A 27,823-nucleotide genomic window follows, 5' to 3' on the forward strand; every position below is an offset into this window, starting at 1 on the left:
AAACAAAATTAGCTAGGAAGTTTGCCCATAGCCACCACCCAGATGCTAGTGCTTATCAGTTAGGCAGAGCCTTTGACAAAGTAACATATAATAAAAGTGCCACTGGAAAGTAGTGACCTGCTCCTAGAATATTTAAAACATTAGTCTTTTTTAAAAATAAAAGTTAAAGTGTATTTTATTGTATTGAAGTACAGTTCAAGGGGCCCAATTCATGAAAAGCAAAATTTCTGAGAAAAATAAGTCTTACTTTATACAACTCAAAACATGCTTTGAAGAGAAATCTCTCTTAAAGATTTCCCCTCCTGAAGCCCCTCCTCCCACTCCCATTTATTTACCTTGTTCTGTGAAAATCGTTTGTGGTCACCAAGTTCATTTCAGTTCCAAATTATCATCCACAGCCCCAGAATATGGCAGACAAGATAGCTATACTGTGAATAATAAAATATAATACTATACCCAACCTTTTCTTCCCCAAGTTTATAATGTTCATTCTTTTAAACTTAAAATCGTGCACTAGTGATAATGAGGTTAATGCATTGGATTTTTTAAACAAAAATAAAAGACTCATGAAAACTGCATAAAATATTTATGAAAATGGAATGTTTGAAGATAAGCCAAAATTTAAGCTTATCCGCATGAATTCCTACCACAGTTTTAGTTGGTCTGCTGAAAATATTGTTAAGTCATAACACTGGAATAAAAAGAGTCTAGGACCAAAGGTCTACAGAACTCAAAGCTTCGGTGCTTTCCTCTACACCACTGTGTTTTTATGTTTTAGTGCATAAGCAGGTCCTGTTGAGAAGGTGGTTTGTCTAAGGAAAAAACATTTATTGATGAGGGAGTATTTCAATATTCATTTTTATTCTAAGGATTGGGAGCTTGGTGAATGACCAGCCTTATGGGAATTTAGACCAGTATATTCTAAGTGGGAAAATAATACTGATATTCTCCCACGTACATTCAGTCACACAAGATATGGCAAACCTCACAAGACAGGTGACACATTTCATTGTGCTGAAATATCACATCACACCTAATCGTTTTAATTCTGGATGTTGTCACACATGATCAATGAAGAAAAACAAATTGAAAAAATACTCTACGAAGAAAGTTGTTTGATTTTCACTTAAAATTTTGCTCTTCAGGAATGCTCAAATATTTTGATCCCATGTTAAAAACTTAACAGAAACTGATACTTTAATTTTGACATTTTTTCCTTAAGAAGAAAGATGTTCATCCCTGTTGAATCTACGATTTGAATTAATATGCAATGAAACTATGTTTACCACCTAATAACCAGAAATAGTGATTTCTTTTGGGTACCGGCCTCTTGCTGCATCTCAGCAGATTGGACTTGAACATAATTTTTTCCTGTTCCAGCCTTTTATCATCATTTCATCAACTAATATTGACCTATAATTTCATCTCCTTGTTCACAAAGTCTCTTGAATCACATCTCTGATCCATCCCTTAGACTTACCTTACCCTTTCCCTTCACTTTTACTGTGCTAGTCACAAGAACCCCAGGACTTTTGTGTCCCTGCTTTTTGCTCTGCAATGAAGCTAAGGCAATTTTTCTTCCTTTTCTTTGAGCCAACAGACCTTCCAAAACAGAAACCATCCTTTGCCTTTAATCCTGTTGTCCTCAGGCCCATTCCTTTCCCTTCCCCAGAGTCTCGATTCATCCATCCTTGACTGCACAATGTCTTCCTTGTGCAAATAAAGCATTAGAAGGGATTTTGACTGGGGGCTGAAGTGTGCAGAGCTACAGGACTTCTAGGATGCCTGTGATAAAGCTAACAGAATAACCTTTCCCTTCTGTTTATAAAAACAGCCTTTTGTCTTCGGGCTTGGAACACCTTATAAGAGTGGTACACAAGTCTTCTTGGGCTTCTTCCAAGATGGTTATACACGAGGGAGCTGCATTTTTGTCTCTAGATAGGCATGTTAATAAGAAAGTAGAAAGATGTTAAATACTATATTTGAGATTTGGCAGCTAGTTAACAGAGATTCCCAGACCTTTGCTATGGTCTTTCTAGATTTTACAAGATTAAGTTGAAGGCTTTTTGATTAGCAAGAATGTTCTTTGTTTAAAGTCAGCAAAAAGGGAGAAAAGAGAGAAGGGCACACATGGCTGAGGATTCTAAGTGTCCTTCTTTACACAGTTGTGAATGAATGTGAACTTAAATTCAAAAGCAAAGAGGATCATTCACATTAATGACGAAGAGCAAGCTAATACACACAAAGCCTAATTCATTCTGTCAGCATGTGAATGTTAGAATAACGTAAATTATTTTCTCTCTAAAGAACTATGATACTAAAAGGTAATTGAGTGTGTACTGATAACATTATGTAGGGTTAGTCCTGAAAATCTCTGAACACCCTTCCTTCCTTTTTGTTTATCCCATGATCTTTGTGCTACTAGGATACTACTATTCTGTCAGGGAATAGGAAGTTGGCCCTCAGTTTTTTGTTTGTTTAGTTGTTTATTTTAATTTTTACTGATTTTTGAGAGAGACAGACAGACCTTGATTTGTTTTTCCACTTACTTATGCATTCACTGGTTGTTTTCTTGGATGTGCCCTGTCCAAGGGTCAAACCTGCAACCCTGGCGTATCAGGACAATGCTCCAACCAACTGAGCTACCCAGCCAGGATGGGCCTCAGTTTTGAGGTATTCACATGAAATACTCCCTCGGAAGAAGAAATTATAACTAATGGGCCTAGAAACTACAGTCTTTATAAGGGAAATTTTCTTGAAGTGCATGTCATAGAATTAGCTGGGCCTACTTTGCCTTTGGTCCTATTCTTGCCCTCTGTCTTGAATTTGGATCCCCAGGAGGGCTGAGTAACCGTGGATCACCTGTACTGAAGGGAACCCCATTTATAAATTACATTTGTTTTTTATTCAGAATATAAATAAATAAATACCCTCTGTCCTCTTCTTCCGTAAAATTCCTTACCACTTGCTAATATGTTAAAGCCTATTTACATCTGCTTTAGAGATTGGCAATTTTAAAACCCCCTCAACAAAAATGAAAACTTTCTATACATAAACTTGGTGATCTACATAGAAAAAAGTATGTGTCTCTTTGTTTTTTCATCTTATATGATTTTTACCACTTTTGTTCCTCTCTTTCTCTGAGAATAGTAGCCACTAATTGCCAATGTTTGTCTTAAATTTTATCAGAAAAGTGAATGTATTTGTTTGATCTTCAGGGTGCAGGAAAGGTGATTCGATTCCATGAATAAATTAAAAAATAATAATATTTGCTTTGGGTGAGTTATAAATAAATATGAGGCAACCATTTGATACCAAGTGTGAGCCTTCTCTTTGATTGCTTGTTAAACCTGTCCAGATTTAAACATGTAAACTTCTTGATTTGTATGGAGTAAGACATCTGCATTTGGTTTATTAAAACCTGCTGATGTCTCAAGAACTAAATTTGTTTGTGTATCAGCCTCTAGGTAGCTGTAGCTAAAAAGCAGAGATACATAGTTTTTGCTTGTCTGATTACCTGACTTCCAGCCCTGTACAGGTGTGCAGGAATAAATTAACATGAGCTACCTCTGATGAGCCACTGCATGCATTAACAACAGAGGTGAAGATGTGAAAACATGCTACCTGCCTCCTGTTATCACCTTCTCAGCAGCAGCATTGATTTTTTTCCATCATTAACTGTGTTAGGAAACTTACAGAGAACTTTTCTAAGGAGAGATTTTCAATAATTACACATGATTTCACTAGGCAATACCTCCATGAGCCACTTAGCACCAATTCAGGATAACTATTAGTATATTCGCCCTAATATAATTAGCTGTCAAATACAGTATGTTAATCCTCTCTCTGGTGTCAGCCATTTATTTCATTTCCTATATGTTTGCCAATCAAATTGCAATTCTCCTTTTCCAAAATTATTTTATGAAGTGAAGTTGTACAGGTCCTCTGACTCCTAATTGTTAAGGAAGAGATTTTTTTCCTGTGTTACTCTATTTGATTTCACAATAAAGCCAACAGATCAATAGGTCTTTTGTACTTATCTCCATTACTTTCCATCAAAGGCAAGCAAACAAAATAAATCCCCCTTCTGAGTAATTGCTAGTTGTGCCCTCCTCAAGCGAAACTTTGGTAGTAAGATAAACTTCAGTGTCATTCCTGTCTCTGGGGTTCTTTTTATATGCTAGGAGAAGAGCAATGAGCAAGACAGTCTCCTAGTATCATAAGGAGAGACTCTGTCAAGCCTGAAGTGAGCCTCCTATCTTCCTAATGACCTCCTGCTGGCCCAGCTGGATGTAAGACAAGCTCATTTAAGCCTCGGCTGACCTTTCACTCCTCCACCCCAAGAACTACACCAGTCACTTCCACCAAACTGCCTACCAAATAGACAACAAAGCCTAATGGCAGGAGAATGACTTCCTTTTTCACAAATTTCCATTGATGGGAGTTACATTTAATTTCTTGTGGCTACATAACTTCCATTGCACAAACATAGTGCTTCTATATGCTCCTTATTCTTACCTTCCCTCAAAAGGAACAAGCTACTACTCTTGCGGCATTATCTTGAAAATTCAGGCAAAAACAGCACTGAGAGCAAAATGTACATACTGAATGCACAAGCAGTGTTTTTCATGATGACACCACTTTGAAAGGGTCATCGTCTTCTTGATTTCTTCCTCTCTTGGGTCCACCACCATCTATCTGAACCTCTGATAGACTTTATTGATGTGAATCATTCTCATAAATAATTATTCATTGGAGATACTCATTTTTGTAGATAATCTTTTCTTTAAAAAAATATAGGCCATTTCCCACCAGGAAGCAAGCTATAAGACTACACATATATTAACATTCATTTATATCAAACCTGCTAAGAATGGTTTTTTCGTAGGTGAAAGGCTTCTACTAGCTTTCTCTTACTGTAAACGATCATTTGTTGTGCTAAGAAGAAGGGAGACTTTTCTTTGTTAAAATTTCATAGTGAAGGTTGAGCTATAACATGGCTTCTTTCTTTTAAAAAAAATCCTTCTCAGAAATAATTTAATGTTTTTTTTTGTAAGACTCCCACAAACTTCAAATAAATGAATGTGGCAGAATATGAAAGGAGTTTACACTTGCCAAAAAATTACAATGTCATAAAAAAGGGATTTAGTAACTTTGATTCTTGAGTGATAAGATATGTATGTATGTGTGTACATGCATGTGAGAGAGAGAAGCAGGCTGAAGAAGGAGAAAGAAAATACTTTTTAGGAAAGATCAATTTTTCTTCAGTTATTTAACATGAAACTACACTTTTTAAAAAATACCTTGATTTTATGTCCTAATGCAAGCTGCTTGAATTAAAACAGGAGTTGTAAATTCCTGGTAAAAAGCTGTTATGCCTGAAGTGTTAGTGATCGTAACTCTAGTACTTTATGGAGTTTATTAGTTCTTTTATTAACTAGGAGGAAAAATGTTACCCACTTCTGGCTTAATTCCTTTTTTTGCTTGCTCTAATTATTTTGACTTTACCTTACAAAGGAAAAAAAGGCCAAGTTTTGCTAACTGAATATATGCAAGTGACTCTCAATTTTTCTATTGAATATATCAGTCTGAATTACTACCAGCTACTCAATTCTAATCTAAGTACATCCACATAATGTGTATGTGTGTTTATACATAAACACCCTCATAAATAAGAATATCAAAAGACAAGTCATCTTTAATTGCTAGAACAGACATTTTTATCCTGTAAGGTGATGTATGAAGTTATATTACCACATATATAACAAGATTTTGTGAGTAAAAGAAGACAGATTTGGGCAGTGAGGACAACAAACCCTCTCAGAAGGAAGCCTCTGCGGTCTGATGGCCAGCTGAGGGGAGCTGCTCTGACTCTGCTGCCTGTTTAGTCTGTCCTCTCCGTCACTGCGGGGGCACTGGTGGGTCAGTTCGCTCACTAGTAATTGTGTTTTACAGACTTCTAAAGCAATTGGCTCAGTCAGTCCCAATTCAATAAAAGTGGAGAGCAAGAGAGAGAGCACTTTTGTTCTATTTTTTACTTGAAATTATTTCATTCAGCAGTCTGTCTTTTTTATTACCAGGACTTGACATTAGCACTCCAAGCTATATTAGCATCCATTTCAGCAGTTCAGTAATGGTATTAAAAAAACACTTAACTTCAACGGTGAATGGTTGTATGACAGTACCATAAAAAATCCACATTAAAAAAAACTCATGTATTTGTCCCAGCAAATTATTTTTCACTTGTTTAACCACTTCAAAACTATGTTCTCATGATGGGCATTCACAGGAATGTTCTTGTTTTCAGAAGCAGCCAATGGAGGTGCTCCGTTGATTAGGGAACTGAGGAAAGAGGAAAGGGAAATCCAGTGGGAAAAGGGTAGGTAAAAATGCTGTTTACCCTGTAGTTAGATTACCTTCCATTCATCAGCAAAGATGGAATTGGCAACCTCAGAGCACCCAAGGTGAAATTCTTGGATCCTCATGCATGGCTGGGATTTGATTTTGAACCCAACCCTCTCCAAACTTGGGAGCAAAGCCTAACTACTTTGGCACTGCAGTGAGCTCATAAATGACTACATTAGGTTCTAAATTTTGATTAAACATTCAGTAATTAATCAATGGTAGACATGAAGCAGTTGGCAAGGTCCAGAGCTGCAAAATGTTTAAGACATAAAACATTACGAAGTAATTAGAATATTCTCCTTCAAGAGAAGGATTGCCTTCAATAAAGAGGTAAATGATAGCATCCTGTTTATTGTGTAGGCAGCCAGAGCAATATGATAAACTGCTGGAGATACACATATCAGTAATCATCTGCATTATTAGTGCCATTAATCATAATTCCAAAAATATGACAGCAGCAGCCAACTTTTTGACCAATTTTGCTTCTGCCTGTTGGCCATTATGACTTAGCTAATAGACTGCAGAGCTCCTGTGTGTGGCAGTTTGCATTGAGAATGGAAGGTTAATTATATTTGAGCTGCTGATTTCGTCTCTCCTTGGAAAAGGCTTAGCACTTTGACAATCCCCGGAGCTCACTGTTGTTAAACCAGTAAAAGTACTTTATTGAAATTTTCTTTGTTGGTCAGGAATGAGGAGATGTTTCAAATGAGATATAAGCGCTAGTCTGGGATAGCCGCTAATGTTTCTTACTCCAGAGTGATCCTTGAGCAGTAAGATGAACTCAGTGGTTTCCTTAGATCACTTCATACTCTCATTTCTCTTCTGCAGACAGGTAAACATTTCAACACTTCATAGTGATACACCAGGAAATCCCACAAGACTAGCAGTAGTTTCAATGTGTATGTGTAGGACTAAGAAGGTACAGGGGGAGTGGTTAAGAATATTAGGAGAAATAAGCACCTCTTTAATACAGAATTCTGCTGCTTCAGCTATGCTAACAAAAATGGAAAGTCAAACGAACTTTACAAAAATCAACTGAATGTTTCTAAAAATGGAAGTGTTTAGTGACATAGGTGCATTGCTGGTTGGTTAACTGGAGTTTCTGTGTTTCAGCGGTGATTTTAACATCATTTAACCAAAGGCATAAATTAGGTTTTGTGCATTCTTTTTATTTGTATACCTTAACTAGTTCCATTTTTAACATAGAATTCATTCTAAATACGGCCATGACTAAATAATAATGTTGCCTACAAAATTCTGTCTCCTCCCTTGAACTCATACATTTCTAATGTTATCTTTTTAAAAGATCATAACTTGACCATTTTAATGAAGTAAAACATTTTGACTATTTTTAGCAAATACTTCCTTTGAAAAAGATCTCAGAAAGAAATTTATATTCCATGTTGTACACATTAGAAAAGAAAGTTTAATTTTAAAATGACAGATAATTTTGAAAATCAAGAGAAATGTGTATTCATTGCTGTTATTTTGGGAATATGTCTTCTAAACTATTATCTAAGTCAAACTAAATCAAGGGATGGAAGACTTGAGAGTTAGTTCATCCAGGGTAAATACGAAATTCAAAAAAATTTATCTCAAACTTATATAAATCCTTAAAAGATGCCACTGTTCTTGACTTGGCTCATTCTTAACAATGGTAATAGTAAACTGAATACCATATGAAGTGTCTGATGGAGAAAATTTCCAAATGCTGTGAAAACATAATTCTGTTCACAGTGCAACACTCAGGGCCTCACATTACAGTGCAACAGGTACCTATTGAATAGTCAGCACCTTTGAGAGGCCTTGATGTGTCAAGCACAGCTCAAAAGTAAAATGGTTAGGGAATAGGGCCATTGGATGTTAATACTACACTTAACCTGAACATTCAGCATACACATTTTCCACCTACCAATCTGCTTTCTCAAATGCCATCACAGCATTAACATTTTTTATGCATTCCACAGCAATGACAAATTGTTTTCTAACTGTAGCGCCAGATTTAGTATGCAAAAGACACGTTTGCCTCTGCCAACAAATCAATAATTCTCACTAACATTTCAGAGTTACAACATTTATAAAGTTGCAAAGTGGAGTAAACAAACCATCTGTTTGGCTTTTCCTTATGTGTCATGCTTTCTTATTAGCATATTACGATTCATTTAGTAAACAAATTTGGTGATTTCATTCATGTCAAAGTTAGGTCAGAAACTTGAAGATGATTAACATTCCTGGGGCCGGCACATTAATACATTGCTTCCTGGGCAAAGTTAAATGGCTTCTCAGGAGAATCGCCCCTTGTTGACAAGATGAGACTGTCAATTTTGTTTGCCTGCCACATTAGGGGCCGTAAGGGAATGGCAGGTTCTGAGAGAGGGGAGTCATGTAGGCAGCATAATTCACTGTGAATTGAGAAAAGAAGTCTAATTCTGATAAATGGTCGACCCCAATACATCCCGTGTGTTATTACAACAGACGTGCCGTATCTGTGTGGTAAATTAGCTAAACCCCTGAAGAGTTTGGTGGGAGCTTATCTTCAAGTGAATAATTTGAATGTAGCTGGAACTGCCTGCGTGACCAGTATGGATGATTTGTTTTATGTTGAAAAGGATTGAAGTGACTGAATTTCATACTTTTAATTTTCCAGAATTTGCTTAGCTTTGAAATCTTGCATTTAACATGTACTTCTTTACTTTTTTGTATTTTTTAATGTTGTTTACTAGAATTTTACATTGAAGTTTTTCCTGAACTAGCAATAGTTTTCAGATCTTCTGGAGAGAATTTTTAAACAACAGCCTACAGAGCAACTAGTTTCTGCAGAAATGCATGCTATCAAAAATGTAATTTAATTCACAGGACTGTAAGCATCCTGTTATTCACAAATGGTAATATAAAAATTTTTGAGCAGTTAAGGACAACAGATAGTGTTATATGAAGCCATAGAAGAGAATTAAGTGAGGCAGAAATTTTAATTTTTCTTTTGTCAATATGGATAGTATTGTTAACTCAGTGTCCCATAATACACTCAAACCTGGTATCTAGATTTCCCAAAATTGGATATAAATTTACCTCTCTATCCCCATGCACATATACATATATATACACACTCTGTGTGTGTGTGTGTGTAGTATCTGCCATGTAAATACACTGAGATTATTCTGGACAATATAAGGGAGTTGTATGTGTGTGTGTGTGTGTGTGTGTGTGTGTGTATGTGTGTGTTCAGTGGCAGAGGTAAGCAAGAAAAAAAGGCAAAACTAATCCAAAATGGAGCCTTAATTCCATTGTATCTGGAGGTGTTGTAATTAATTATCAAGTATTTTGTTTTAATTCACTAAGTGGCTAATTCACTAATGGCTCAAAACTGATGAAGAGTTAGATGTTGGACTTCTCATGTAACGTAGAGCTTGACTCACTATTTAGTTTCAAATGTTCAGGTTAAGGGTAGTATTAATATCCAGTGACTCCGATTCCCTAACCATTTTACTTTTCAGTTGTACCTGACACATCACAGTTTCTCAAAGGTGCTGACTATTCACACTGCAACATTCTGGTTTTCTCATTTGGGCATGAGACTTTCTTAATTTATTTTTATTTTTATTATTATTATTTTTATCTTCTCCCAAGAACATGTTCTTGATTTTAGAGGGGAAGCGAGGGAGGGAGAGTCTGAGGGAGAGAACATCAACTGTCTGCCTGCCACCCTCCTGTCATCTTACGATCCTCTTCTCCATGTATCTTGTAGTCAGTAGGCATGAGTTCTTCTGTGTCTCTTCCATCTTCCCTTCTTACCTCTTCAATTTTCTGATCCAAGTACACTTGTACATTGCTGTTAACCATAGATCTTTGTATCTCTTCATGAGGACAGTATTTTATGACGGTTAGTGGTTTGGATTGACCTATTCCACAGTCTGACAATAGGGCTTTGTTAAATCAAGTGCTGCCTTTTGTCCATTCTGTGAAAGCTGAACCTAACTTCTTGAGGGGTAGAATCAGTACTCTTTAAAGAATTTAAAGTCTTCCTCCTTTCCCTCCTCTTCTTTTCCTCTTACTACCCCAGTAATGCTGTGTGAGTTTGTTAGAAAATCTCAAAAGCTCACAATCATGAGAAAAAAACAGCAGGCTTTCTATAGCCCATTCTTCCCATCCTCATTTCTAGTGTTTTGCATATGGTATTTAGGGAGATTATTAAACAAAACTGAAATAGATTAAGAAATGAACATAAAAAAATCAATTCCCTTGAACTGTGGTTGCATAATGGAAATCGACTACCATGAATGAACCTGTGTACCGAAGTTATGAACAGCAGAGCTAATGCACTGCCATGAGTTCATCTTTATTATTGCATTACACCTGAATCAATTGATAAAGTAGGGGTTTTTTTTAAGCGAAGGATGGCACTTAATTGAATAAAAGTCAATGTAATTATATTAGCAGAGGCCAACAGTACTGCTGACAGCGGAAAAGGGACACTGTTGAACAGAGTGCCAGAGCTGGTCTACACATTTCTGCACATCGTTTGGTTGACAGATATTGAGGGCTGGTACATCATCTAATTAGATTACAGATTTCTATTGCTGTAAGTGAGAAATGAAGAGAAACATCTCTTCCTGGTAACATATCGGTGGAGATGTGTAATTTCACAAGTCATTTTAGGAAAGATGTGTCCATCTGGGTGATCAGTGTGTCCTTTTGTCAATGTTAATTTATTCTTCTTATTCAGTGTGTCTTTATGTGACTGTTGTGTGTCTGGCTGCTGTTTTCTCAGCAGTAAATCGAAGTGGTATCTGCAGATGTGTGAGAAGCAACGCAAAGTTCTAGATTACAGTCAATCACAAAATGTGTGCTTGTGAAATCAAGAAAGCGGGGAGGGTGTTAAAAATAATGAACAGAGAGGGGGTAGGATTTTGTGAGCTGCTTATGGCTGGCAGATTGTTTTATCAACAGAGTAATAATATAGAGTGCAACTCTGTTTCTACATTCTTATAATGACTCTGGTGGTGCCATACTCACATGTCAGGGTAAAGACTTCCCAGTAGGCATTTCCTGCACTCGGCTTAGCAACCTGCCCTTGGAGTTATCTGCCCTCTGACCCCAGGGAAATGGGGAGACTGTCAGAACAGAGACCATGGGGACAACTTCTCTTTATCATTCACATATCTGCGCACTGCATGCATCTGTGTAGAACTCATTTATGGATGATGCTGATGCTGTGAATTTGTTTTATCTTAATTTGATTTATGATTTTTGGATTATGCAGCTGATCTGAAAATCATCAAGACAGCATATGAGATGATCGCTTATGACAGAAAATGATTTTGTGATCAGAACATTTTAAATCCCTATTTTATTGTTGAAGTATTTTTAAAAACCAGATGTCTAGAATGTGAATTTGTTTTCTCTCTCTCTCTTTCTTTTTCTCTCTCTGTCTCTCATTCTTGCTTTCTTTTGTGATCGATTTAGCAAAAGATTAGAAAGCTGATCTTATTATCACAAGGTAAGCTCAGCCTTCCTAAGTGCAGTGTGGAGAGGGCTGTGCCCCCTCTTCCCCTTAAAACCAGAGTTCTGTATATATTGTCTCGTGTGGGAGGGTGGAGAAGTCTTTCTCCCCTTCCTTGTGTCTGAGGCACATACCTCTCAGCCACCTCTCAGAAGTGTTACCACATTTGTCACCAAATGGAGTGACTTGTTTTGGTCTTCCATACTTTTTATTTGTAATCAAGAGGTCTGTGGAACTTTATAACAGCTATTACAGATAATTTCTATTAGCACGGTTACTTCTCCAAGATGCAGCACTTCTGCCATTATTGAGAAGCTTTTATATATCTGTAATTTGTACAGGTTTATTTTTTGGAAGGATAGCCTTCAAAGGATACTTTTTAAACATGTGAGCCTTTGCAGGTGGAGAGAGGTATATGCCCAAGGGCACTTTAAAAATAAATGGGGGGTGTAAATACAAAGGCAATGTTTTCAGATAGATAACAACATATCAGGCCTTGTAAATCATGACATCCCTATGGATGCTCTGGGACAAATTCTTATCTTTTTTTACACAAGCAAAGCACTTAGTGAGTGGAGTAAAAGTTTTGCTTGTCTAAGAAGTATGGGTTCCAGTTGTTAAAATACAGAAATAGTATGTTATTGTGCTTGATTTTTTTTGTATTTATTGTGATTCTTTTTTTCTTTCCATCCCTTTGGGTTTTCTGTTGTTTAATGTGATTTTTTTTTAAAGGGTGGGTGGGTTTTAGTTTTTTTAGCAGTATCTTTTTCAATTTCTGTTTTAGAGAATTAAATTTTAAAAGTTGAATTGCTTAATGAAAATATTTGCAACTCTAAAATGTAGCAGCTCCTGAAAATAATTGTTTTATTATTAGATTTACCTGAAATCCCAAATCATTCTGAGAAAAAGGATTTATGCCAAAGAGTCTATAACCCTATTTCAAATTGCTCATCTACTAAGCTAAATGTTTTTCTACCTAAAACTTGAAGTGTAGGAAGTAGAGGGGCAAGATTTCATTATTTTTGAAGTTACACCTAAATTATCTAGACCATTGGCTATTTTTTATACCTCTAAATAAGTAAAGTGTTTGCTGTAGAAAAAAAAAGGTTTTTAGGTAAATTCAAATTATTCAGTTTAGACAACAAAAAAGTTCCCATTCTTTTATCCTACTTAATATATATTTTTAAATCTTTGCTATGAGGATTGTCTGTAGCTGATGCTGCTACATGGCAGAACTAACAGAACAATCATTGAGGAAAAGGTGCATGGGTTTGCATTCATCCCACCATTGAAGAGTTTTACTCTTATAAAAATTATGTTAATGAAAAGCTCCCCTTATTGCACTTCCCACCACCACTTAGTCCCAAATCCTGAGGATGTAGGGAAATGTTTGCTTTTATAATGGTGCAATTAGCAATGAATGTGCTTACTTGATGCCTAGTGAAAGCTGAGTCAATTTTAAAATGCTCTCCTTTTTCTCACCCCTCCCCACTCCCTACACACCTACCCTCCCCCCTTCCCTCTTGATTTCCTAGACACAGTGCCAACATAAATCTGCATCGTAAACTGTTGACCAAAGAACTCGATGACATGGGCCTGGACTCATCGTCGCAGCCCTCCCTTAGCAAGGACCTCCGGGATGAATTTTTGATGAAGATCTATGGAGCCCACCACCCCATGGGGCTCGACATCAGGGAAGATGCCTCCTCTCCCGCAGGGACGGAAGACTCCCACCTGAACGGGTATGGGAGAGGCATGGCGGAGGACTACATGGTCCTTGACCTGAGCACCACCTCCAGCCTCCAGTCCAGCAGCAGCATCCATTCCTCCAGAGAATCCGACGCAGGCAGCGACGAGGGGATTCTTCTCGACGACATTGACGGGGCGAGTGACAGTGGGGAGTCGGCGCACAAGGCCGAGGCCCCTGCCCTCCCTGGCAGCCTAGGGGCTGAAGTTTCAGGATCTCTGATGTTCAACAGTTTGTCCGGGAGCAATGGTGGGATTATGTGCAACATTTGCCACAAAATGTACAGCAACAAGGGGACCCTGAGAGTGCACTACAAAACTGTGCATTTGCGAGAAATGCACAAGTGCAAAGTCCCTGGTTGCAATATGATGTTTTCCTCTGTGCGAAGCCGAAATCGGCACAGTCAGAACCCTAATCTCCACAAAAACATTCCCTTCACTTCAGTAGATTAGTCTCAGAACGGACACTACAAATGCCAGCTCTCACCAGACGGCCTACATATTTGAACTGCCACAGTCAGTGTGTGCTTGTGTATTTCAGTGTGTGTGTGTATACACATGTATGCCTCTCCATTCATACACACACACACCTATTTTCTTTTCTTTAGATATAAAAAGATAAACACTAAGTGCTTTTGAAACTTTTTTTTCCTTTATAGTTTTGGAAAAGGTGGGAGGGATCTTTCATTCAGGGGTGAAAACTAAGTACCCTTTAAATACACATACACACACACACACACACACACACACACACACACATAAAGCGTTCAAGTAGCCCAAATTTTGACAATAATAATTCCTGGTCCTCTCCAAAGAGACAGTTTGTACCCATGACTGTTGCCTGCAAATAAAATAAAAGGGAAAAAAAGAAAAAAAGAAACAAGGAACTTCTGAATAGGTGTCTTTTGTGAATTTGAAGGTTTTGAGAGAATCTTCAACTAAAGCATGGCAGATTCACCTGTAAATATTTAGCCTTGAGAGGCCAATGATGTAAAACAATTGTATTGATGTTGTTTAACTCTTTTGTTTAATTTTTACAGTTACATCCCGCTGTTAGATATGCAGGAAAAAATAGTTTGCTGGCTAGCTCTATTCATTTATGTTAGCATTAATGCACATTTAAAAAAAAAACATGGTCTTGTTTTTACTACCTGCTAGATATAGTGATGAAGAGGTGCTGGCATGCTTTTCAGCACAGATCTGATTTTTTTAAATGTCCTGTACTAGTACATAAATCCAGTCATGCACTTTTTTTCATACACTACAAGGGGATGTGTAATATCCATGCTTCTTTTTATCCTTAAACTATTGCCATACTTCAAATAAGTGTCTTTTAAAAAAATTCACTTGTATAAAAATGGTCTGGTCAGTATAGGGCACAAATGCCAAACAAAAGTATTAGTGTTAACACAAAACTGCCAACTTTGCACAAGTTTCCAGAAAAGAAAATACAATTAGTCACTCAACATAACCACAGGCCAATTTGTCGGCCACCAGAAAACCGCTTAAAAAAAAACACTTGGTGATTCTTTCAAGTGCCGAATGTTATTAGAATCAACATTGCATCCTTCTTGCTTATATGTTAAGTTACATAAAAGGAAAACAAAATTATGTGGTGTGAAACAGCCAAGGCATTTATTCTTTAGAGGCAGGATAATATTTCAGGATACAAAAGCCCAAATTACTCACTGTGGAACAAAGCTGCATACAGCAGAAGGGTTGAACACATTTCCAAGGACCTAACCCTTATCCTTTAAAAAGAAAAAAGTCCAAACTGGGCTGGTCTGTTGTGTGGCTGTCTAATCTGATGCAAGTTCTTCAGCAGCAGTGTGATTCAGCCCGTTTGATAGACAAAATCGAAAGACATTTAACAGCAGCCATACTTTGAAGCTTTGAAAACACGTGCTGAACTTGAATTGAGCAACACTCCTTTCTGAAAAGCCAGAAGAACAGGGGTTTAAAACAGGATCTCTCACTGTTTAGTGTTCTGCGCTTCCCCCACATTATTTGTCAGAAAAAAATGAAAGCAAGCCTAAAACCAAGCAATTGAGAGTGAGAAGGGGGAAGGTGGGGAGATGATTCTCCAAAGCTTTTTTGTTTTGTTTTGTTTTGTTTTGTTTCCGATGTTTACACATGTTGCCTGAGCTGGTTAACCACATCGGCAGCCTCAGCTACCACAACATACTGACTAAATGATGATATTTACTCAAGTTCAGTCGGCAGCCAAAACCATTAGGGTATGCAGTGCAGACTGTGTTGTGTTGTTTTGTTTTTTTTTAAGTGAAGGGGGGAGAGATAAACAAGGAATATGTTGTCAAACAGTACACAGTAATTTCAAGAGAATGTATTTCTTTCTTGAATTTAATGGCCTCAAACATTTCTCATTAGTCTAAAAGAAATACCCCCTTTGTTTTAACTTTTCATGTCATTTCCATTTTTCATATGTTTTGTAATTATTTTTTTCTGTGTTCACATCAGCATTCACTTCCGTTAAATTTGCCAAAGGAAACTGTTAATATGTTTCTGTTGTTATTATTCCTGTAGGATTTATTGTACCTCACAGTATTTATTGTTTCCAAAAAAAGAAGCATCAATAGTTGAGAATTCAGTATTTTTATTTGTGAAAAGTTCAGAAACAATAGATTCTTAAAGATAAGCTAGATGTGTCTATGAGCTTTATCTTTTCATCTCCTTTAGAGAATGCTATGTGGTTCCTTTAATTCATCACCTGTTCTACCGTGAGGAAAGACCAAAATTACTTGCAGTACAAAAGAAATCTTATTAAACACTATATCTCTTAAATGACAAATGTTTACGGTAAAAAGCTGAGGAATTAGTAATAACCATTTTTGTTTTCTTGTACCTTTGAATTTCCCAAAGTCTTAATTACTTTATTTTCATGTTGTGTTAAATTGAATAGACAGAGATGTTTTCTTTTGTTTTATACCATATAAGACTCTGTACAGTATGTTTGTGAAAGATTGAACTAGAATAATGAAAGTTTGTTTGCAAACATTTTGGTCCTCTTAGCGTTCTCTCTGTTGCGCTGTTGCCCCATTATCAGATGGTTCAGTTCAAAAAGGGTGGGGAAGATACTGTGTCCCAACAAAAGATTATAGAAACACTAGCTTTTGGAGTGAGCATAGAGAGAATTATACCCAGATTTATGAAATAACACACTTTTATTTTAGCAACTTTAAAAATTACACTCTTGGTTGAGATATGTGAACTCATCTTGTACAAAATCAATGTTTGGTCTGTTTAATTTAATGTCAACTAAAAGGTCAGATAGCCCTGGTGAGTGAATTACATAGCTGTCAGCAGGTCACATCAGCAGATGAACCGGGCTCAGAGCTCATGTTTGTTACTTGCCACACACTGGGCTAATGTGGATAGCCAGTTACAAGACCAGAACCGGTGAGATTCTCAAAGTGGTATTTTTCTTGCTCAGAAACATAAAAGTGCAGCTGCATTTTGTCAGAGAAATGGCAATGGCAATGAGTCCTGGAAATTCACCCTGTCTAAGTATCTTCTCTCCTACTTGCTACCTGTGCCTCCAGCGCCCAAATGTAATGGTGGCCTTCTGAAGGGGTGAATATTTTCCAGTGCGAAACCTGTTTGCTTAATAGGAGTGGGGGGTGCGGGTAGAAGTGGTACATGACAGGTACAGTCGTGAAATGTGCAATGCCTTTAGTCCCAAAGTGTTGCTTGTTCTTGGGTGTGTGCCTGAGTGCAGTGTGGAAATGACAAGTCTGGTCACGATGGTGATCCCAAGGTTTGTTTGCAAACAGGAAGCAGTAAGAGACCAGCATTTCCATCACTGAGCCCTTTCTCTTGCTCATTCCTACGCATTTGTTTTCTCACACAGATTCCTATTGTGAGATAGTTTCTCTCTGGCTGCATCTCTTCTATATTGGCTGAAAATTAATGGTGATGCTGACTTTCCTCTAAGCAGCTTTCCCCCATTTCATTGGTCTTAATCAGAGTTGTGTCCCAGGTACAAAGTTAGGTAGTGTTATTGATGTGCATGTTTTGTAGGCGATGTTAAAACTTACCGATTTGATCATTTTATTTTAAACTATTTTTGTGGCTATCAGAAAAGCTTCTTCTGCTGTAGAGAATATGGGCATGCTGTGGAGGGGTGTGACAAAGAACAGGGAAACAGATAGGTAGTGAGTAATTTAATTTTTAAAATGTGATCAGAACCTTGACACTCCTGGCTCTGCTATTAGCTGTATTGAAATAATTCAACCCAGTGTAACACATTTCAGGTCTTGGTCCAGCCGCCCAGTTCAGCCTCCTGCCTTTTAAAGGTTAAGAGGTGTTAATATTTTCCTTCTCAATATGATAAACATCTTTTTTAAAAAATGTTTTCAGCACAAGGGTGCCACTGTCTTTGCAGTGTATGACTCCTTTTATTGGGAATTTCCAGGCCATGTCAGTAAGAGGAGGAAGGTGCTCAACTGGTTAACAGCCCCATTAGTGTATACACTGCTCTTGGAAAAAAGGGGGAAAAAAAGCTTTGACTATATCAAGAATGGGCTGTTCCACAGACATTCTCCTCATTTTACTCAGGAGCAACCATGCATTAGGTTCTCACCAAATAAAATAAATGTGATCTTTTGTTCCCCGTCCCGTGTACGCACCCCAGATGTGTGCCAGGCAGATGAGAATGGGGGCCCTTGGCAATGAGAACATGAAGCCAGTAACCAGATGGAGGTGGACATGCCGCTGACTACTAACAGTTGGCCTGAGCAGCCCTAACTTGTACTTGGCCTGTTAGTGTTAGATTAACTAACAGAGTAAATAAAATTCAACTTTAAAAAGACACGCTACATCTGCTATCATAAAGAAACAAATCACCCAGAAAAAAACTTACATTCTTTCTATCAATGCATTACTTTTCTCAAGAACTTCTTTTTTAAAATTATGACTAGCAAATTTCATTTTTAAAGAATCACTTATATTCCCCCAAACTCAGAATGTTAATATAAAAGAATTTAGTTTTTCTTTCTCATTCTTTGTTTTTTAATGGGGTGGGGGCATCTCAACAAGTAAGAAGGACAATAAGAGGCAGGGGCCAGAGAGACTGGAGGGCATCACAGCTGTCCCAAAAGCCCAGGGAGTAAGGCATACTCAGTAGAGGACTCGTGCCTGCCCTGTTTGAGAGTAGCTACAAAAAAAAAAGAGGTGATGCGCTAGAAGTGCGTTCAAGAGAAAAGTCTGGCACAACCCTGCCCCGCAGTGGGTGAGACCATTGAGATGCAGTGCCCTGTCCAGCTCCCCATGACAGGTGCAGCACCAAACCCCAGTCTGAGGATGGAGGAAAGCAAGAACAGCTACGTGAAATAGCTCAAGTGCCTTAGGGTCAGGAGAACCAATAAGGCATTTGTGGGGTGGCGGGGTCAGGTGGGAGGGGTTCTTACTCTCTTTGGAGTGGGAAGTGATGCTGGAGTCCCTTAGGAAGCAAAAAGGTGTGATGGCTCAACCTAGGTTATAGCAAAGGCCGTGGTCAAACCTAGCTCTGACTGTGACAAGTGGAGTGGCAGTGAGGGGTAGCCAGCACGGATCTGTTCTTTTCCATCATTATTTTTGCTCGCCCCTGTAGCTAAGGTTGTAATGCTACTCGGCTAAAGTTCTCTTGATCAAGATGTGTGCTCATTTACCTTCCTACGAAGCATCCCCAAGTAACTTCTCTGTTTTCACATCTTCCCTCAAAGCTAAACAGTGTGCTGTAATCTTATTTATGTCAGTATTAAGGCCACATCTGATCTGTCCCAGACTCATTTCCGTATTTTCTATAGTTGGAGAGTTGTTCACTGTAAATGGTAATTTTCAATTAGTATTATGTAAATCCAGCTGTAAAATTGAGCAGTGAATTAATTTATCATCACTGTTGCCCAGACCCCCATTCATCCTTCTGTCATCCTTATAGCCCTCACGTCTGCACAAAGTGATGTGTGTGGTCATTTGGCAATAGCTGGACATCAATACTGTCTTTTGGCATTTGTTGAAAAATCCAAATGCCTAATAACAGGGAGTTTTAAAATAAGCATTTTTACAAGTACACTGAATTGGATCAGCATTATTGTTCACTATCGGTCTGTATGTATTTTTGGAGCAACATACTATTGTTGTCATAAAACTATCTTTATTCTTCTTCTCTAAAACATTGTTGTAAATTCATTTGACCTTTACAGCAAAAAAAAAATCTTTTTTTATATAGAGTATCAAGACAAGGTTCAGTTTGTAACAAATAATGGACCATTACAAATGAGGAAAGGGAAAAGCCTGGGCTGAGCAGTGAGAAGCTTCAGTTCAATTTCACCTCATATCTTTCTAATAACTTACTTGTCACTTTATTACCTTCCAGTAATGTGAACGCTGCTGACAAGACTGTCACACTAACAGCAGACAACACCCTCTCTGCCTCAGCCCCAGCTCTCCTGGCTACTTATTGCCCTGGCCCTGAAGGGACACAAACTAATAGTGTGCTTTCCCGTTCAGCACTTGGCCATCAAATATAAAAGGATGCGTAATTGCCTGTTTATCCCTTGTGAAGGGGAAATTGAGTACAAGGGCTAGGCTTTCCCACTGAGCTCCCTGAGGTACAAACATTCACAATCAGTCTCCCCCCCAACCCTACTTCCACTCCCCCCCCTCCGCCACCTGGCCCCACCACTTAAGCTCACACACACACCCCTACGAAACTGCATCTTTGGTAAGCCCAGGGCTGCCTCTAGATGTCCTCTCCAGCTATTAAGTGGATGGTAACAAGATGACTTCTAAAATAAAGGGTCAGTAGAGAGATGCTGGCTCTGACAGCATTCTCTGCATCTTTGGAGCTTAAGTGTGTACTTGCTCGCCCATCCTTCTAGGGAGAACTGGGTGTGACCTTCGAATTAGAGAAAAATTTCCCACAAGCCAGTGGCACACACAGCATCAGGTTGCCCCATAATCTGCAAGGACAGCATTAAAACATATTTCTTCCCCTTCAAAAAGTTCATGTTGTAAACAAATTTATTGTATAGGGTGGTAAAAAAAAAAAGTGTTCTGTTGCTTTTAGCTTTGGCAACCAACCATCGGTCTAAGTGAGCACATGCGTCTCTCAGTGGAACTAACCCCCATTTTGTTAAACTGCACTGACAGGGTGACAGGAAGGGTATGGGGATTTCGACTTTAATCTCTAAAACGGAGACTACCTATACATACAAGTTAAACTCTCCACTTTGGGAGAATTCTCATGGAGTACAAGTAGAGTGACTTGACTTTACTCTAAAACCAGGTGATGAGGGGACACAGGCACAAAGGAAGAACATGTGGAAGTGTTATATTCCAAAATGCTCTGAGTCCAGATAACGTGGAGGTACTGTGTTTGGCTTCAATTTTTGTATATTGAACTACTTGCAAGATGGTTGAAAAGGGCTAGTTGGTAAAGAAATGAAGTGCTCAGTCTATTTGTGAGCCTTCCGCATGGAGCTCGGGGACTCCATGCTTCCCGCTGCCCCACCGCAGGTCTGATGGATGCTGTTGACCGGGGCCACGGCAGCCACATTGCAAATACATTCTCAACCAAGTAAGACACATGTGGGTGTCACCTTTTGACGTGGACTCGTGGAAAGAGAGAACAGTAGATTTAGAGATAGACAACTGAACAGGTCTCATTTGACAAACCTGTGCTGAGTAATTTCATTAACCAGTCGGAGCACTGGGGAGAAAAGCACTTTGAGCAAGGGTTCTTGGACTCAGAGGAAAAGCACTTAACCTGATGTTTTTTAAGTTCCTCCTGTACGTATGTATTACAATAATTTCTCAAACATCACATTAGAAACTTTAATTAAAAACTCAGTTGCCAAAATTGCACAGATTCTGCTAATATTACTATTAGCATTTCTTCCTTTAAAGAACAGGGATGCATAAGGACATTTCTAATTTTTTAATGCTTTCTTTAGCTTCATTTTAAAAAAATAATCTTTGAAGAGAAGGAAGAACAGGTTATTTTAACAAAAATGGAGAGACATAGTATAAAAATATATTTCTTGAAGAGAGAAGAGTATCTAAGTGCTATACCAAGACTTTATACGGCTTCCTGTTGCCAAATATGTTGAAATAATGCACACTACGATGGCAAATCAAGCCATTAGTAACCAGCTCTGTGCACTCCTGTTGGGGAACGCAAGGACTGGGAGGTGACTAGGGAGCCCCTGAGGGTGTGAGAGAGCTGCACTCATCTGGCCCTGCAACTGTTCCCCAAAAGAGGGGGAGGAACCCCTGCACCCTTGTAGTTCCCCTGCAACGTGAGCTGACCGGCACTGTTTCTGTAGGAGGCTCGCTGCCTGCCTTTTCCATGCTAGGAGACACGGCGTCTCCCGCCTGTGAGAAGCATTGATTCATGAGGTATGATGTTCTTGAACTCCCAGTGTGCTGAGTTAATAGGTTCACTTGAGATGTATAAACCAAGGTTGATTGTTTATTTTTTTTCATCTAGTACTCAATTTGAAGCGTTTTTGCATGTCTTTGTACAGAGTAATCCATTCCTCTCATTGCCTATCTTAATCTCCCCTGACTTTTCCATTATCTTTCCACTCCCTCCCGTTGCTCTTCTGATCTCACCCACCCCCTTAAAAAAAAGAAAAACACACACAAAAAAACAAACTCTTTTTTGAAGCAAGAAGGTAGAACACGCCTTCATCCTGACTTTGATCGCTTTGGAAACATTTGTGTGCTCTGCCCTGTCCAGGGTTTACATAACGTGAATTAAGTGAATGAGATGTTCTAGTATTATATATTAACCTGATATGACTATCGAAGATTTATAATATATGGTGCACTTACTTTCCTTTGCAAACTTTGGTTCAGCTGCCCTGCAGAGAATCTTACCATTTCCCTACCGATGCCAGTATGAAACATGCAGGAGAGCTAAAAGTGGGTACACGGAGATCAGAGGAGGGGAACAAAGTGGAGAAACCAGGAGAAGGCTGTACTCTAAGGCCGCCTGGGCCTTTCCTCAAAGGTGGAGGTGACCTGGGGTTCTGGGGAAGAAAGTGCTGTGTTCTCTACTGCTGATCGTGGGCAAGTCCTTTTAGAACTGGCAGGATCCATCGCACAGCTGGAAGGACACAGAACTTTCATCTCCACCCCAGCCCCACTGGTACGTCTCAATTACAAAAACATTCAGTTCAACCTGCATATTTAACAGCAAAAGTAGCCAAAAGGAATTGAAATATCTTGAGGAAAAGGAATTTTCACCAAGATATGTGCTCTCCCTCCCCTAGAGTTTGGGGGCTTCTGCTTTTTCGTTGTGTTGTTCTCATCTGCATCACACCAGTCTCTTCTGCTAAGCCTGTCACAGAACCGAAGTCTGGACCCGAAAGGCAGCCGCACCGAGGGATGGGGACAGCTCACATTGCCCTACCGCATAATTGTGGCGTCGGTAGCTTCCCAAATACTGTATGTACCTTGAACAAGGGTTCTCGTTTTGTTTTTATTAGTAGCCTAAGGGAATTAAAAGTTTTTATTTGCTATTTCCTTTGTTGTATTTTCTGTACTATAACTGTCTACAGTATGTCTTTTGCATAAAATGCATAAGGGTTTGGGGATGTAAATGGAATTTTATTCATATTTTGTCCAAATACCTCTTGTAATTTGTATCAAAATTCTTGTACAATTTTTATATTAAAGATTTATCAGTCACTGGTTTCCTCTTACCTTCTTGATTTGAAGAAACATCAACCAACTCCAATAGACCTTTACAAAATACACCCGGTAGCACATCAGCTCACATTGCAATTCCCCCTGTTTAAGCTCACTTGCTGGATAACTGAGAGTCACTCTCCTAGTTGGACTACATCCTGGTTTACTTAATACACTTCTTAGGAAGATCGAACTCGCCTCTTGCTCAGAAGGCAAAGCTGAATCAGGGCTACAGAGACCCCAGCCAGTCCCAATGGAGCGCAGCAAACACCGACCTGCATCTTTCCGCACCAAAGCCATCCGTTTGGGGATGCCTTTCCCCCAAAGCCTTTGCCCAAGATCTTTTAGGTGTCTATGAACCGCAACTTTCTGCAAATAGATTTTCTTCCCTCCCCACCCTGTGAAATTTGTGAACAGCAGCCAACAGAATAATGACTATATGTATATATATTTTCAGGCTAAATGCTTTGTGTTTCAGTTTATATTCTCCTGACAGCGGTTTTCTGCAGATTCTGCCCATTATAATCTAGAAATAAACTAACAGATGGAGAGATGTCATAATCAGTGACATTTCCTCCTTCTGTCATACTGCTTAAGGGACAATGGGGAAAAGTATATAGAAGGTGCTTTGGACTCAGCAGTGTTTAATATTAGCCACGCCTCTTACACCAATCCTGTCTGAAAATTGGAAGGGAGATTATAAGGACTCTCCCTTTCAATTTAGGATTCAATTTAGGATCTGTTCATCCCAGAGCCAGATTTGCCCAAGTCTCTCCAGCTTGTACCACCCACTTCTCTGATTTTTTTTTCTGACCTGTAACTAGGGAACTGAGCTACCCAGACGCTGTAGCAACCCCTGCCCCCAGCCTCTGGCTGGTAAGAAGCCAGACAGGTTACTTGTACCTGTCTGGCTGTCATCAGCCCCACAGCAAGGAGCTGTCCAGCCAGCTTCAGATGCCACTGACTGAGGGTTCTTCTCCAGGTAACAGGGGTGCCAGCCACCAAGCCTTCACTGTGGCTCCTTGGTTTTCTTTGTGTGCCCATAGGCAGGTTTCAGGGTGAGGGGGAAGAAATGAACAGTTAAACAATTTGGGCAGAGTCAGCCTCCTTTGAGGCACGTGGTGATAAACGTCATGGGTGTGTGAACACACTCCTGCAGGGAACCCACGCATAATTATGATCTTTTCATCTGTCACAACATGTCTGCGATTGGCAAGAATTCTCCCTCAAAGAGCTCTTTCTTTTAAAAAAATTGTTTCAGATGTTATTAAATGGTAGAAATCCTCCTGTTTAGTAAAGAGGCACCATGAAGAAAGCTCTTGGCATGAAGCTAGTCAAAACTGCCACATCGTGGGCAGTGGCTCTCCCCAGTCACTGGAAGACTTGCCATCTGCTAGTTTGCTCCGAGTTGGTTGACAATATGACAGTAGATTAAGTGCTACTAATTTAATAAAGCTGCTCTGAGGTTGAAGCTGATCTATCAATGAAGGCCGGAGAGGCTCTCATTGGTGCGGGCTTGGGAGGGCGTCTGAGAACATTGAATTGCCTGAAGTAATACTGGGGGGGAATCTATCGATCCTGTGTAAGGCACAGTTATTTTTAGTCACCTGACTCTCAGGCACCCAATCATTACCCATATTCATCAGAGAGGTATAATGAACAGAGGTATTGATTAACAGAGCTAGCTGAAGAGATTTCCCAACAGTGCTAGTTCACATTGATAGGTCTCCAATGGGAATACAGGCCACGCAGCCCTGGAACATAACTTACTGTGTTCTAGGTCCTCCCACTGATTTTATTTTGGGGGCAGGAACGGGATGGTCTTGCACACTGTGGTGCTTCCTTAACCTTTCTCTGAAACCTTCTTGGAAAAAAAAGAAAAGAAAAGAAAACCAACTCACTGCAACAGTCAACAAGTACACAGCCCTGCTCCAAAAGCTCTCTGCTCCTACCCAGGCTAGCTGTCCCACCTCCTCTTTGATTGCTGTGTGTATTATCTTGATTTACAGACATTTGCTCGAAGCTGAGACATGCCAGTCAGAGCTCCAGCCATCAGGCACAGGAAGCCTTCCCTCCCCTAAAGATCAACATATGGCTTCGGGAAATTATCGTGTTAGGCTAATTGCACCAAGTTGGCATGGTAGGAACATAATGAGTCCCGATTTCAGCATGCTGACCCCAAACCCAGTGATGCCAGCACAGAGCAACTTTCCAAGCATTTTGCCTCATGGCAGGAATCCTCATTGAGCTGCTGTTTGCATTTGGTTAGATTTCTAGCGCGCACCCAGAACCTGCACGGCCGCATTCCAGTCGCATGAGGGAGTTCGCTCTGCTCCTCACAGGAGCACTTGTCCTTCCAGAGAACTAGTGGTGACCTGCATGCCATAACCATCAGAAGCCATGTGCTTCCTGATGCACGACATGCTGCTTAAAATGTTGATATGTAACTAGAAACCATCAGACCCCGAGGAGAAAAAAGTAAAGGATTAAGATCAAGGACAGCTGTAAAAAATAAAGCCCAAGTGCATCATTAGAAACCAAAAACTCACAAAGCCCAACTGTCTGTCACCCATACGAGACTGCAGTAACACTTGACTTGTGTATTAATGAAGGGCCATAGGAACGCTAAGTCACCCCTTCACCACTGAGGCCAGAGGGATGTTCCTCTTTACTCCAGCCACTCCTTATCTCAGTTTTTGATGATGTTTAATTTCATTTGCCTGAGATCATCCTTACCAAAGTACCTTAATTGTCTTACCTTGGCCAACATCTTCGGGTGCAGGATCTGCTTCGACCTTGAGTCTTTTATTCCATCTTCAGACCGTTCTTTGCCCTTCTTTAGCTCTTCATTGTGGTGTTCCATTCAACTTCTGTTTTCCTGGCTGATAACATTTTTAAAAAATCTGTTCAATATATTTTGATCCTCTGGGGTTAGACCATACCTTGACTTCTCTCCAAATGTAAGAGCTTATAGGGAAAAAAAAATACCAAAGTCTTCAGTAATTTTAAATCCAGAGTTCTGTTCACTGTGTAGCAACTTCAGGTTTTTGGAATGCACCACAAAGTGGTCATAAGCAACTGAATTGGGAGGTTATCAGGGTTTTGGGCATGTGCTATGTGAGGTGATTTAAAATTATTAGGCCACTTCTAGGTTTTTAGGGAGATTCATTTTTACAGATATAAATGCTATTAACAATTCAAAGCACTCTCATAATTCCCCATCTTTGTTCTTCCTCGTGATCTCAATTTCAATTTTTCTTATTTTTATTAAGTGGAGAATTTCCTTCCAAAGTTTCACAAAGTCATTTGCAGGCTGAAAACAAGACACTTATTTGATTATTTTCAGATGTCGCATCAATTGGTCTTCAGCAGAAAGTAATCCTGCAAGATGTTATGCTTTTTGCTCTGTGTTCTTTCAAAAACCACAAACCTGTGTGTTTGAGAATCCGACTCTCTCCGAAGCCCGCAGCCGCACCCACAGAGCTCACAGTGAGGACGGTTCAGGCTCACAGGCAGACAAAGGGAGGCAGCAAAGCCCACTCGCCTTTCACAGGGATGCTGTGAGCACGAGCAGAGAGGGGGAAACCAGGGTGTGACCTAGGAGGTTGTGCCTCAAGTGGGAATTCTGCTCTAAGCACCTTAAAGGTGGGCTATTTTTCCAGTCCTCACAGTTTGAGGTACATAGTAGGTGATCAATGCACATGAATAAAATAAATGGACATGTGAATGGGGGCCGGGTGGCCTTTGTTAAACGCCAATGTTGGAAGGGGCCTTAGGGTAAAGCAAAGGAGGAGGCTATCGCACCTGGACAGAATGCGTGGTTCAGCTACCTGAGAAGCAAACGGTAGCAGAAGCAGTGAAGAGGGAGACCAGGATTCAAGGCGCCACCCAAATTGCCTCACTTTGTCATTTTTCCCTTCAGTATGCCCTCACCTGAACTCACTGAAACCTATCACTCATGAGTGGGCACCAGGGCTGGACAGAGAAATCTCCAAGACAAACCCTCTGGTCAAGGAGTTGGAAAGAAAGGAGTGAATGCTCGGGGAGAGCAGAAGAAATCCCCTATTGTTTCTCTTTTTCTCTGTTTTCTCACACCTGCAGCAAACCCAAGCAATCCTGTGAGGAGAGCAGCAGCAGGGGCCACAGGAGCCGGCAGACACCACAACTCTGCGGGAGGAAGCTGCCACCTCATTGGAGGAGCTGCTGTTCCAGAAGGTTGGCAAGCACTTTTGCTCAGTATCTCCACCTGTCCTCCCAGGCTCACTCTTGGTGGTGAGCACAGCCCCAGGACGGGAACTGCAGGACACCAGCTTTCTGGCCAGAGGACCAAACAGGCAAGGTTGCCAAGTTCCTGGGAGGTCATGGAGAGGGAGGTCCTTGGGAAGGTAATCCCTTAAAATGATGGCCTCCTGAGCTCACCCCTGAGGCTGGGGGGCATGGATCTGACCCCACACAGCAGGCACTGGCGACTGGCTGGCA

The 27,823-nt window shown here is 39.7% G+C and overlaps 1 protein-coding gene across 7 annotated transcripts in view; it reads left to right on the top strand.

Annotated features, from left to right (window-relative positions):
- The window catches only part of BNC2 (basonuclin 2), a 421,558-nt gene extending 401,737 nt beyond the window's left edge, over positions 1 to 19,821 (top strand). For all 7 annotated transcript variants that reach the window (XM_045840775.1, XM_045840769.1, XM_045840770.1 and 4 more), the window contains one exon: positions 13,441 to 19,821. In XM_045840775.1, coding sequence (XP_045696731.1) covers positions 13,441 to 14,104 — 664 coding nt within the window. In that variant the 3' untranslated portion in view covers positions 14,105 to 19,821. The remainder of the gene's footprint in view (positions 1 to 13,440) is intronic.
- Positions 19,822 to 27,823: the final 8,002 nt, after the last annotated feature.

Source organism: Phyllostomus hastatus, unplaced genomic scaffold (genome assembly GCF_019186645.2).
Source record: "Phyllostomus hastatus isolate PE091 unplaced genomic scaffold, TTU_PhHast_1.1 phas_contig_34, whole genome shotgun sequence".
NCBI lineage: Eukaryota > Metazoa > Chordata > Mammalia > Chiroptera > Phyllostomidae > Phyllostomus > Phyllostomus hastatus.